Source organism: Notechis scutatus, chromosome 1 (genome assembly GCF_049901735.1).
Source record: "Notechis scutatus isolate UNSWTSFEM ecotype Mainland chromosome 1, rNotScu1.2, whole genome shotgun sequence".
NCBI classification, from domain to species: Eukaryota; Metazoa; Chordata; class Lepidosauria; order Squamata; family Elapidae; genus Notechis; species Notechis scutatus.
The window spans coordinates 85,687,519-85,699,677 of record NC_142009.1 but is presented as its reverse complement, the minus strand read 5'-3'; the positions used below and the strand labels follow the sequence as shown (position 1 = coordinate 85,699,677).

Genomic DNA, 12,159 nt, shown 5'->3' with positions numbered 1-12,159 from the left:
ATGAAACGGTCCTGTTTTTCAGCCTCCAAAGGCTGCAGAGGCTTCCCTCAAGCCTCTGGGAGGCCGAAAAAGGCCTCAAACGGGCTGAAAATCAGCTGGGAGGTGCGTGCATGCGCAATGTAGGTAGATTTGGCTGGGGTTCGCGTGCCCGCACAAACAGCTCTACGTGCCACCTGTGGCAAGCATGCCATAGGTTTGCCATCATGGGTCTGATCTGTACACATCAAATGAAGACAATGACATATATAACTGCTTCCCAAAGCATGTAATCAATTTATTCATTCTTTATTATAATGATGGAAATGTTTACAGTACATCTATACTTTACTTTTTATTATAGGAAAGCTGTATAAAATACACCTCCCTCTGCCTCACATGAATCCACACCCCCTGCAGAAATTACTGTGGGGTTTCAGTAATAATACTGTGGCTGCCATCTTGACTTTTTTGACCTCTACACAAAGAGGTTTTAACTTGAATGTAGGTATCTCAATATGTAAAACATTAGCAAAACACAATTGAACGTTTATCTAACAATTTATTCTAAGGTCATAAGGATATTTGTTAATAATACTATAGATAACTAGCATTGTAAGGAACAACTAATTTTCAGGGTTTGACTACAAATCTTTTCTTTTTTTTTCCGCTCCTTTTTAAGCTTTCATAACCTTTCTTACATCCACAATGGAAAGCAATCCCAGGTTTTATTTAAGCACAGCTAAAACTTTAAACGTAAAGAGATCAATGAAATCAATAGTATTTAAACCTCACAGAATACATAGGTCTATTTTATAGACTATTTTAGACTATGTCTGAATTCAACTGCTGTCCTTTCAATAGTTTAGTAATAATGAGAGAATGGCTGTTTTTTTTTTTTTTTAAAAAAAAGAAATGAACAATGTGACTTATTTCATGTTCCACCCAATTCTATATCATATGCTGCTGACCTGTCATTTTTATTGACTGTTGCTTGATCCCACAATACCCATGGTTGTTGTACGCAAGGATCAGTGGCTTGAGTGCTGACGGATGTTGACGCTTTTGACATGATCTGACTTTCTCGTCCAATTACCTCCTTTGAAAAATTACCAGATTAATATACCAGATTACACTCCAGATTTGGGTCTACCTATGTCGTGCTTAAGTGTGAGAAGCCTCACTTAGGAGACAGTGATGGAGACGCAGATTAAATATAAAAAGAACACTTGCGCTAAGTCCAATCCATGATTCCTACACCCCCCACCCCCTACCCATAGAAGAGTTAAGCACCTTAGAGCAATCAGATGCATCCCTCAAGGCCGGGAAGGGAGGGGCCCAGAGGTTGTTTAGCTCAAAGCTGAAGGTCAGGTGCTCCATAAAGCCTCCTCCCCCTTCCCCCCCCCACCCACCCACTCCTTTTATGATGGAATTCAGAGATGAAGTCCATTCATGGGAGTGATGGGATCGGAGTGACTTCTCATCTTCTTGAACCTGGGCACAAGTCGAAGGACGACCTCGAGGGTGGGAAATAGGGAGACCCAGACGGGGCTTGCTCGGCCAAAGGTACTGGGGGTATTAGCCAATCCTTGGCCTGCCTCCTCGCCCGGCTCTTCCTTGATTCCCAGGTTTGATGCTGCAAGGCGTGTCCGGGGCTCTGCTCATGTGATGGAGCAGGAGGGAGAGGCAGGCGGGCGGGGGACCAGGGAGGAGGTAGTTTTGTTGGCTCTCCCTCTCTCTCTTTTTTAAAAGGAGTTTGCAGAAACCTCCAGGGTTGGTTCAGTCGCAGCCTGACCGCTTTCCCGAGCAGCTGAAGTTAAGGAGCCGTAGAGCGCAGCTGCCTGGACAGCTCTATTATTGCTGCTAGCGCCTAGTTTCTCTTTCTTGGTTGAAAAGCGTCGCGCGCTCCCTGAGCCCGAGGGGTTGGAGAAGCGGACGCCGGAGAGAGAGAGAGAGACATGGGAACCGGGAGCTCTACGGAACCGCGGAGCCCGCAGGATGAGACCACCGCAGCGGGAGATTCCCAGCCCGGGAGTCCTGGAGGACGGACGCCAACGGAAGCCGTGGCCGAAGCCGAGGAGCCGGAGGACTCCTCCAAGGTACGACAATCTCCGTCCTGCGGCGCGTGTCTGGGAAGAGGCTGCCAGTTTGGCGAGGGCGTAGCAGCTCTTTCTGGAGGACGTTCCGCTTCGCATCATCCCGCGCAAACTTTCCGGGGGAGCCCCGAGCACCTGCCGGGGAGCGCGCGCGGGCACCTGCCTTCCCCATTGCCATCCTGCCCTCTCGTTGGGGGGAGGGGAGGGGGCGAAGTTTGGCGGGGTGGGGCGTGGCGGCGGCTGCTACTGCGGCGGCGGCTACTCGGCTCTCCTCTGAGGCAGAGCACTGCGTAGCCGGCGCCTCCGCAGTAATAAACTCTTTCCTACCTTTTGTCTGTCAGAAGTAGCCCTTCCTCTCCCAGCCGCCGTTAAAGCTCAGGAGTAGGAGCCGGGGTGCTTTAGTCGGGGCCCCTCACGAGGTGCGGCCTTCCGGCCCCTCCCAGTCTCACCTCATGCCTCGTTCCCTAAGCGTGAGGAAGGGCGTCCTGGTCCTGCACTGTTTGGGTTCTTTCGCACCTTCATCTCCCGCTCTCCCCCACTTGCACCCCCGGGAGAAGGGGTGAGGGCATCTCTTCCCGCCCCGCCCCCCCCCCGCCCCGCTTCTGTTGCTTTCCTTTTTGTGGGTATGATACAGACGGGGTGGCGTGTGTGGAAAGACCCCACCCTATGGCCGGACGGTGGTGGCGGCGGGGAGGGGGGGGAGGTTGCTGCGTGCCAAGATCCTCCTGACTGCAGTCCTGCAGTCAGCCTTGTGGTGCCTTCGCCTCGGGCTTCTGCAGTTGCAGCCTCTTTGGAAGATGCTTGGTGGGAGTGGTGCCAAAACCGAGAGGGGCGAAACAAAGCAAACTTGTGCCTTTTGAGCACCGCGTTGATTTATTCCCTCACGCTGTTATCTGCGAAGTGTCTCCCCCCCCCCCCTTTCTCGCCCCAGTATCGCCTTGCAGCACGTGCGCGGAATAGCGCACTTGGGCTATCTAGGGCTGTGCTGCGTACCTTTTGTTTGCATTATTAGCAAATAAAATGCCTGCAGTTTCTGTTACTATATGAACATTCCCAGAAGATCCGAGCTTTGCCGGAAGCAATATAATAACTGGAAGGGACGAACGCTTTCCTCAGGGAGTTTTTGTGGCACAGTCTAATGGTTTGGACAGTTTAGAATTGGGAAAGGATGTGTGCGCGTGTGTATGTATATGTGTGTATATATATATATATGTATGTATGTATGTATGTATATATATATATATATATATATATATGTATGTATATATATATATATATATATATATATATATATGTATGTATGTATGTATATGTATATGTGTATATAATATATTTATATTTATATATATATATATTTATATATATATATATATATATATATATATATATATATATATATACACACACACACACACACACACACACACACACACACACACATACACACACACACACACACACAAAACAAAACAAAACCTTACTGCATTTTTCTTAAAGTATTTCTTGCATTGTGGTACTTTCCCAGCATATAGATTTTTTAAAAAGAGTAATATGTTTGTGTCCAACGTTTTAGGTTCTTTGAAATAATTAAAAAAAACACTTGTGTTGAACTATAGATGAAAATTTCCAAACTTGATCTTTCCCTAATCTAATGTGTGGGTGTTTCAAAAGCTTAAGAACTTTGTGTTTTCTGACCTTGTGCTTGGGTTTTAACACCCAACAATTTTTCCATAGTTAAGTCCTTCCATGCATGCTCTTGACAGAAGTTTAAAAAGTGTTTCTCTGTGGGAATATGTATTTTTTTCCTTAATGAAATGGAACAAAGTATTTAATAAGTTGAAACTAAGTTTTCTAATGTCAATTTACAAAGCAAGCCAGCAGGGAAAGAAAAAGAACAGAAAGTAAACGCTTTCTCTGGCTGGTGGTGAAAGAGATGATTTAGTTGCAAAAATGTGACAACTGAAATGATTAAATGTATCAGAAGTATATGCCCCAAATGATAAAATAACATTGGCTTGAAGCTTGGGAAAGGGGAAAAAAACTGCTGAGATCAAACCAGCCCCTTCACATATTGTGTGAAATTATAAAACTGTTTACTGTGTTTCAATTTCCCTTGAATTTTAATTCCAGGAAGTATCTGAAGTTTGTATCAATGTGGATTCATGATGTCAAGGTTAAAAAGAAAGCTATGCAGTTAGTTCATCCTCTATGAGAAAAAGAATTGGTCATTTTAAGTTGAAAATTAAATTATTTTAGGCAACAAGTCATCTATACAAACATACATGTATGTGTATGTGTTTATGTGTGTATTCAAATGTTTCAAGTAATTGGGTGAAAGTCTAAATCTTATACCTCAGCAATATCAGAAAAATGGCTAACTTTCAAGTTTGAAGAGTTAAGGAGCCATTCCATCATGGTCTCCCATTATCCTTGGAAAACATTCCCTCAAAAAAAGCAAACATGTTCATGCCAAATCTATTAGGTACCTATTCTTCCAAATAGAGCATGTATATCAGGGACTTTCTCTATATCAAACCTGAAAATTGTCTTTGCGTTTTCAAAGAGGAAATTCTTAGTCATCTGCTTAATTTTATACCCTACCACCCACTTCTCTGACTTCAAATCCTGAAAAATAAGAGTAGAAGTCCATCTTCAGCCAATTTGTTTTGGAAGTACAACATACAGATAGTCCTTGACTTACAACCACATCCGAGCCCAAAATTTCTGTTAAGTGAGACATTTGTTAAGTGAGTTTTGCCCCATTTTACAACCTTTCTTGCCACAGTTGTTAAGCGAATCTGGTTTTCCCATTGACTTTCTTTGTCACAAAAGGCAGTCACATGACCCCAGGACACTGCAACTACCATAAATGAGTCAGTTGCCAAGCATCCAATTTTTGATCATGTGAATATGGGGATGCTGCCTCATACCTGTATCATAAGTGTGAAAAAAGTCATTTTTTTCAGTGCCGTTGTAACTTGGAACAGTCACTAAATGAACTGTTGTAAGTTGAGGACTACCTGTAGTTACTTTTGATAGAATTGGAAGTGGTCAACCTTTGCCTGAATGAGAAAATTGCGGCCAAGTATACCTGTCATTTCACTTGTGTGGGAGAAAGTAAAGGCAAACTTTCAGGGACACTATTTACTTTATCTCCAGTTTGTATGATCCCCAATGAAAAACAGGTTGCATCCTGCTTACTTGGTCCAGTTAACTCTGCGAGAGTCATTTATATAGCCTGCCCTGCCTAGAATGTGATAGAAAGTTAAGAAAGAGGAATTAATATCTAATAATGATTAATTATATAAACTTGCTGGCAAGCAGAGTGCCATATCATCAGCAAGTTTATCCATAATACAATCCTTAAAAAACTTGCTAAAAGGTGTGGTAAGTATTTTTTGAACTTTCTTGAAATAAGATTTTATCAGTAGTCCTGAAAGAAATGGTTCTGATCATCATACCAAACATAATGTTTCTTAGTACTTTCTGCTTGGATGTAGTATGGAAGTGTATAATAAGGATACATAAGAAACTGATATTAGAAATGTTCAGTACACCTATTTACAGTAGCTCAGCTCTAGGTGCTCAGATCACATAATTACCTGATGTGCTAATCATTACAGAACATTCTATTGTAGAATAATTTATCACTTTGGTTCTGCATATAGAATCATTAAAATATGTGAGTATATCCCATATTTTGTAAATCATATTCCACCTTATTGGAATAATATTTGTTAATAGGCAATTTGTATCAAGTGATCTTAAATATGCAAGATGTGGAATGGCCATACCACTTTCCACAGATATTTTTTAACTTCTTTTATGTCTTCTGTGTTTTAATTCAGTTATGTTCAGTTCTGCAAGTGTTTGGATTTCTGTTTGTGTATTTCTGTTGCAACAGAACTGGCTATATCCATTTTTTCCCCAGACTTTTCAACAAAATTCCATATTGTGTTTGAAAAAGTTATTTGTATTGTCTTTATTTAATAATTAATCATTTTCCAGATATGTTGTATCTGTTTACAGAACAAGACAATTACAATATACAATTACCTTTCTATTATATTTCTTTCTTTCTCTTAAAAAGAAATGGTAATACCATATTAAGGATAATTGATTCTATTGAAGTTCTTAAGTTAAATTCATTTATTCCATTCCTCACAAAGCAAATAAACCAGAGGTGTCAAACCCGTTCACATCACAGATCGTATCGTGATGTATGGGGATTGGTTTTGCCTTTGTGGGGAAGGGTGGGTGTGGCATCCGCAGGCCAGATATCTGGCTCGTGGGCCACATGTTTGACACCCCTGTGAAAGACTACAGTTTATTGTACCAGTTAATCTTAACTAGGCAGGAATTTCAGGAAAATTTGTTTGCCCATATCTCTTCCTGAATTGCTGCTCCAGAAAATTAGAAATGGCAAAGATGCTTTCAAAATCAGTCCATGATAATACAATCCTGCACAATTCAATTTTATCATTCCATCTGGAATCAAGATTTCCCATAATTCATTGTGATTTAACCTGTTAAGCACAACAAGAAATTTAGCTTTTGAGGAATGGGGCACATACTGATTGCTACTTAATGTTCAATGTTTAATTCAGTTAAGGTCAGAATCAAAAGTTATACAATTTTACATAAAACAAGTATTGAATTAAAAATAATTTATTCCTGGGTAAGCATATGCAGAATTGCAGTCTCATATATTAATCCCCATATCTGAGCATAATATAAAAGTATATTGCTTTCCACATTAGAATCATAAAAGCAAATTAATAATTAATGCTGGTGTAACTACTCAGCCTTTCAATATCATATTTTTGCTCAATTAGTTGCAATGGAATAAAGTAATGTAGCACTTACCTTTAGTCTGCATATATCATCTTTAAACAGAAATAGTTCCTATTAAGGGCAGAGCATTTGACTTGAGCAGATTCCAAGGAATTTAGGATTTGAAAGAGTATGTGACATACCTTAAAAATAAAGATAGGTCCAACCAGCACTGCTCTAAATCAGAATCAAAAGAGATCAGGTCTGTTTCTAAACTTCTATTCTGGAAAATCATGTGCTGCTAATGGTGATTGTGACACTAATGGTGATTGTGACAAGACAAGTGGATACTTCCATTAAATGAGCAGGAAGAAGAGGAGAATTAGATTCAGCGATCAATAGGTTTTCCTCAGATCAGGGTAATCTTTGCAGTCCACTCAATCTAGAATGGGGAGATCTTTGAAAACAGATCATTAATTTTACATTTCAGCCCATCTCCCCGCTCTATTTTTCATCATTGAAATAAGATATCTTCTAAAAGCTTTTAAATAAGCTTCTATTTAACTCAGATTTTTCCCCCCTTTTTTAATCACATACACTTTTGTTACCTATAAGTATCTTTATCACTTCTTATCAACCAACCAACTCATCCTTCCTTTACGGCTACCTCTTAGCCCTTCAAGGTAGTCCAGACAAGAAGTACAACTATGAATACTGGCTCTATGTTTAAGATTACATTAACAGAATCTTACAAGACTGAATGCATTTTTCCTCTCCACTTCTTTTGCTTTCCAGAATCCATATACTGTTGCATCTCCATAGTGATCCAACTTTTCTGTAAATGTTGGACTAGCCTAATAAAAGATAAAGTTTGAGGAATTCAAATTCCATGTAGATAATGAAGGGAGCTTCATTTTTTTTTATTTTATTTTTTTAGCTTGCTTTTCCTCCAAGGAATGAGTCTGAATGATCTCCCCCTGTGGTGATCTGGTTGGAGCAAACTATTTGGAGAATCAGAAATTCAGCCCCTGGAAGTAGATGCAGTTTTGGTGCATCCCTAGTTCCTCTGCAGTTTGCTTGGTATGATTGGATTGGATTGGATTATATGTACAGTTTTATATTCCAGAAATTCACCCTGGGTGTTAGGATAGTTAAGCTTGTTTAAAGAATAAAACCACTCTTTGTACGTTACAAATGAGAAATCTGCTTTGTTAAAGTAGAAATGTATCAGTTGAATGAATTATTAAGAGAAGTGACTCTAGAACAAAGAGAAGAAATGAGAATTTAGGCTGACAGACATCATACTATGCCATAAGATGATGTCATGTAAATCAGAGTTCCCCAATGTTTCTGGTTTTGTGGGCCAGTGGGGAGGGGAGAGGAGATGTTTCCGTGTGCGCATACAGCTCTATTTGTGTGAGTGGCATGCACACGTGCTGTGCTCGCCGGCTGTTTCCATCGCCCGGTACGGCCCGCTAGTAGGCCGCAGCCCATGGGTTGGAAACCCCTGATGTAAATGATAAACAGGAGTGCTTTGACTTTGTTCTGCTTTTTGAAGTAACCACCAGAAGATCAGAAGCTTGTTTTTCCATTTTAAATTAAGCCTGATTGGTTTATTAGATTTATCTCTTAGTTATCCCAATATATATTTTTGAAAAATATTGACTATAGCTGAAATTATGCTGGAACACTATTCCCATTGTAGCATCATAAAATTCCATCTACATTTGTATGCATCTCAGAAATGCATTAATGTGCTCCTTGGTTGTACTTACCTAGTCTAATAGGCATGGCTTGTTTTACTTACAGAACGAAGAAGACAAATTAGGAGTCAAGTTATATAAAAAGGTGTTAAATGGTATACGGGTCTTGTCACTAGCTTAATGGAGCAAATTGACTGGTAAATTCTAGACTGCATTTTTCACAAATATGATAAAGATGATGTACAGTATAATCTGTAATACATGAAAAGTTCATAACATCAAGATTGGTGGATGTTGCCTATATCAGGGGTCCCCAACCACCGGTCCGCGGACCGGTACCGGTCCGCGGAACAAGTCCTACCGGGCCGCTGGTTGCTGGCGCCGCCATCTTTTTGATGAAAAAGTGCTTCCGGTGAGCTTTTCCGGGTAGAAAGCTCACCGAAGCACTTTTCATCAAAAGATGGCGGCGCTCAGCGCTCGGTGAGCTTTTCCGGTAGAAAGCCATTTCTACCCGGAAAAGCTCACGAAGGCTGGCGCCGCCATCTTTTTGATGAAAAGTGCTTCCGGTGAGGTCACCGGAAGCACTTTTTCATCAAAAAAAGATGGCGGCACCCAGCTGATGCCGGTACCGGGCCGCGGCGCCCAGCTGATGCAGGTACCGGGCCGCGGCATAAAAAAGGTTGGGGATCACTGGCCTATATAATACTCCACAATAGCAACCCTATCATGACAAATAGCAATTATAATGAAGATAATGTTTAAATCATAAATTAGCTGTGGGAAATGGTGTGTAGCAATAGTATTTTACTCACTATTCTGGAAACAATTCTCTGCTTATTACTTTCCTCAGATTATGTAGTCTTTGATGTACAACCATTTGTTTAGTGACTGAAGTTACAACAGCCCTGAAAAAAGGAACTTATAATTGTTTTCCACACTTAGGACTACTGCAGCAGCCCTGTGGTCACATGATCAAAATTAGGATGCTTGGCAACTGAAATGTATTTGTAATAGTTGCAATGTCTCCCAGGGTTATTGAATCATCTTTTGGGACCTTCTGACAAGCAAAGACAATGCTTGTTGCATTCACTTAACAACTGTGTTACTAACTTAATAACTGCAATTATTCACTTAACAACTACAGCAGGAAAAGTCATAAAATAGAGAAAATTCACTTAGCATATTTCTTGCTTAGCAATAGACTTGGTTGTGGCTGTAAGTTGAGGACTACCTGTATCTGTGGTTACACTTTCTTTCAGGTTTCATGACAGGAAACTATAAGGTTTGAGGAGCTGATCTTTGAGAAACGACCACAAATCCCACTTGGGTACTGAGAAGTAATTATGTATGTGTATATTCCTTCAAACGGGGACAAGTTTTTTTAGCTTTGTTTGTTTCACTATTTGGTAGCTATTCATATATGCTGTCTAAACTAATTAGTATTACTTAACATTATTGCGATGATCTGAATTTTTGTTTAATCTGGCAACCTTATATGTTTGCAAACTTTATTTAAAATAAAACAATGCTGGTTTATGCCATGTAAATATGGGATAAGATAGTGTGGTCTATGAATTGGGGGTGCCCGGAATGGGGAAGAAAGAAGATTAGATTCATGTATGGAAATAGAAATATTAAATAAATGTGGGCTTCAGAAAAAGCAAAGAAATAATAGAGAATATTAAACAGATTTTAAAAGCATATAATAGAATAAGATTGTCTAAGGAGGATGACCTTTTAGTCCTTAATTACAGAAAGGTCTTTGATTGTTTATATCATGTCCAGAATGCGAAACATACTAATGCTATTACAACAAATAAGAAGCTATTATAATTTAATTTGAAGAAACAGAGTGGTTCAGGGTTGGAAAGAGAAAAAGATGCGTATCATCTTCAAATCATTTTTTAATTTGTACACCAAATGTATTCAGAATGAACGGGTTGGAAGTTATAAGAACTAGAATTAAAACTGGATATCAGAACATTGTGATATACAATATATAGAGGGAATATTTTTGTTTGGTAAAAGTGTAGAAGAGTTAGAGAAGCCAATAAGGAAAGTAAAAATAGAAAGTGAAAAAAATGGTTTAAATTTTGATACGAAGATGACAAAAGATAGAGTCAACAGCATGTTTAATGAACTCTTGCTTAACAATCAAATGAAGTTGGTAGGTTTGTTTTTAACCTCAAGAACAGATGCAGTTGAACAGTGTGCTATAGGATTAATCCTAGCTAGAGAATAAGACCATGATGGATTTAGATTGGATCATAAGCATATTTATATGACAAATATCAGAATAGTTGAAGTAGTAGGTTATCCATTGGTAGAGATAGGTGTAAAAATTGGACATTGAGAACAAGTAAAAGAAAGCATACCTTCAAAGTAAAAGATAGAGAGACAATACCACAGATTGTAAAAAGAACCAGTCAGTCTGTCCTAGATGAAGAATTATGCTTGGTGAGGTTCAAGAGGATCAAAGAAGGGAAGGAGAACAGATGATGGATGAGATCAGCGATCTCTAAAAAATGTCTGTGGAAGAAATGTGGACATTTGTGATCAAGACTATCCATGGAACAGTAAGGAGCCCAGTCCAACTCCAAAACATATTACTATTATGTTATCTCCCACTGAAAAACATTCAAGAGGTAATATTGTGGACATTCTTGGCCTTTCTATCAGTATCTCTTCCAAGAAATAACCTGCCTAAGACTCTGGAGACTCCTTTTCATAGATGCATTAGAATACAATAATAAAAACAATATGCCTTTTATTGAAAGCCAGCAATACCAGTGGATTTTAATTTAAACATGAATGTTTTAGTATCTTTTAATGAATTTCAGAAGGTAATAATTCTGTATAAATTGATATAAGTACAGTATTAGACCAATCCAAGACTCTTGATATCCTTCTCTAAATTTGCAAAGAATTATCTGTTGTCAGCTATTTTTGGACATTTGTGGAACTGTAACTGATAAATAGTCTTTCAGGGATGAGGAAGAATGCTGGGAATGTTTAAGTGCTTTCGAAAATAGGTCATGGTTTAAAAAAGCTCCACAAAATGACTAAAAGTTTTCTGAGAAAATAAATTTCCTAGCAAAATCGGCAAAATCCTTGTATTTTCCTAGTCAGACCCTGGTAATTGACATGTCATCAATTTGATCATTTTGCTTTTAAGTAAAAAAAAAAAAAAAGCCACTTAAGGGAAAATCCAAAGATTTGTTGGTATACTTTGTGGAAGCTTTTCCTCACTTTCTCTCCAGTAATAGAAATTATTCCTTGCAGCTGTTTCTTACTCAGGGACAAATAATAATTTGGGAGAGATCCATGGGAAATATGAGAAAGGACCAACCTTTCCCCTTACACAATGATTGCAGTTTCATCCCAGGTGATGCTTTCATTCACTCAGGGATAAAATTGAAAGTTATATGTACATTAATCTGCTTAAAATTCTATCCTTGTGACCTAATCCAATTCATTTTTATCAAGAGCAAAGTCCTCCTGAATTCAATAGGTTTTGTTTCCTTGTCCATGGGCATAATTGTTCAGCTTTAGCTTCATGATCAGAATATATTAGATCAGAGAAAATGGGGTTTGCTCACTGAAGTATGACT

At 39.2% G+C, this 12,159-nt stretch overlaps 1 protein-coding gene across 2 annotated transcripts in view; it reads left to right on the top strand.

Moving 5' to 3' along the window:
* The first annotated feature begins 1,421 nt into the window (after positions 1–1,421).
* AKAP12 (A-kinase anchoring protein 12) overlaps positions 1,422–12,159 on the top strand; it is a 55,782-nt gene continuing 45,044 nt past the window's right edge. For both annotated transcript variants that reach the window (XM_087970107.1, XM_087970098.1), the window contains exon 1: positions 1,422–2,075. In XM_087970107.1, coding sequence (XP_087826233.1) covers positions 1,935–2,075 — 141 coding nt within the window. In that variant the 5' untranslated portion in view covers positions 1,422–1,934. The remainder of the gene's footprint in view (positions 2,076–12,159) is intronic.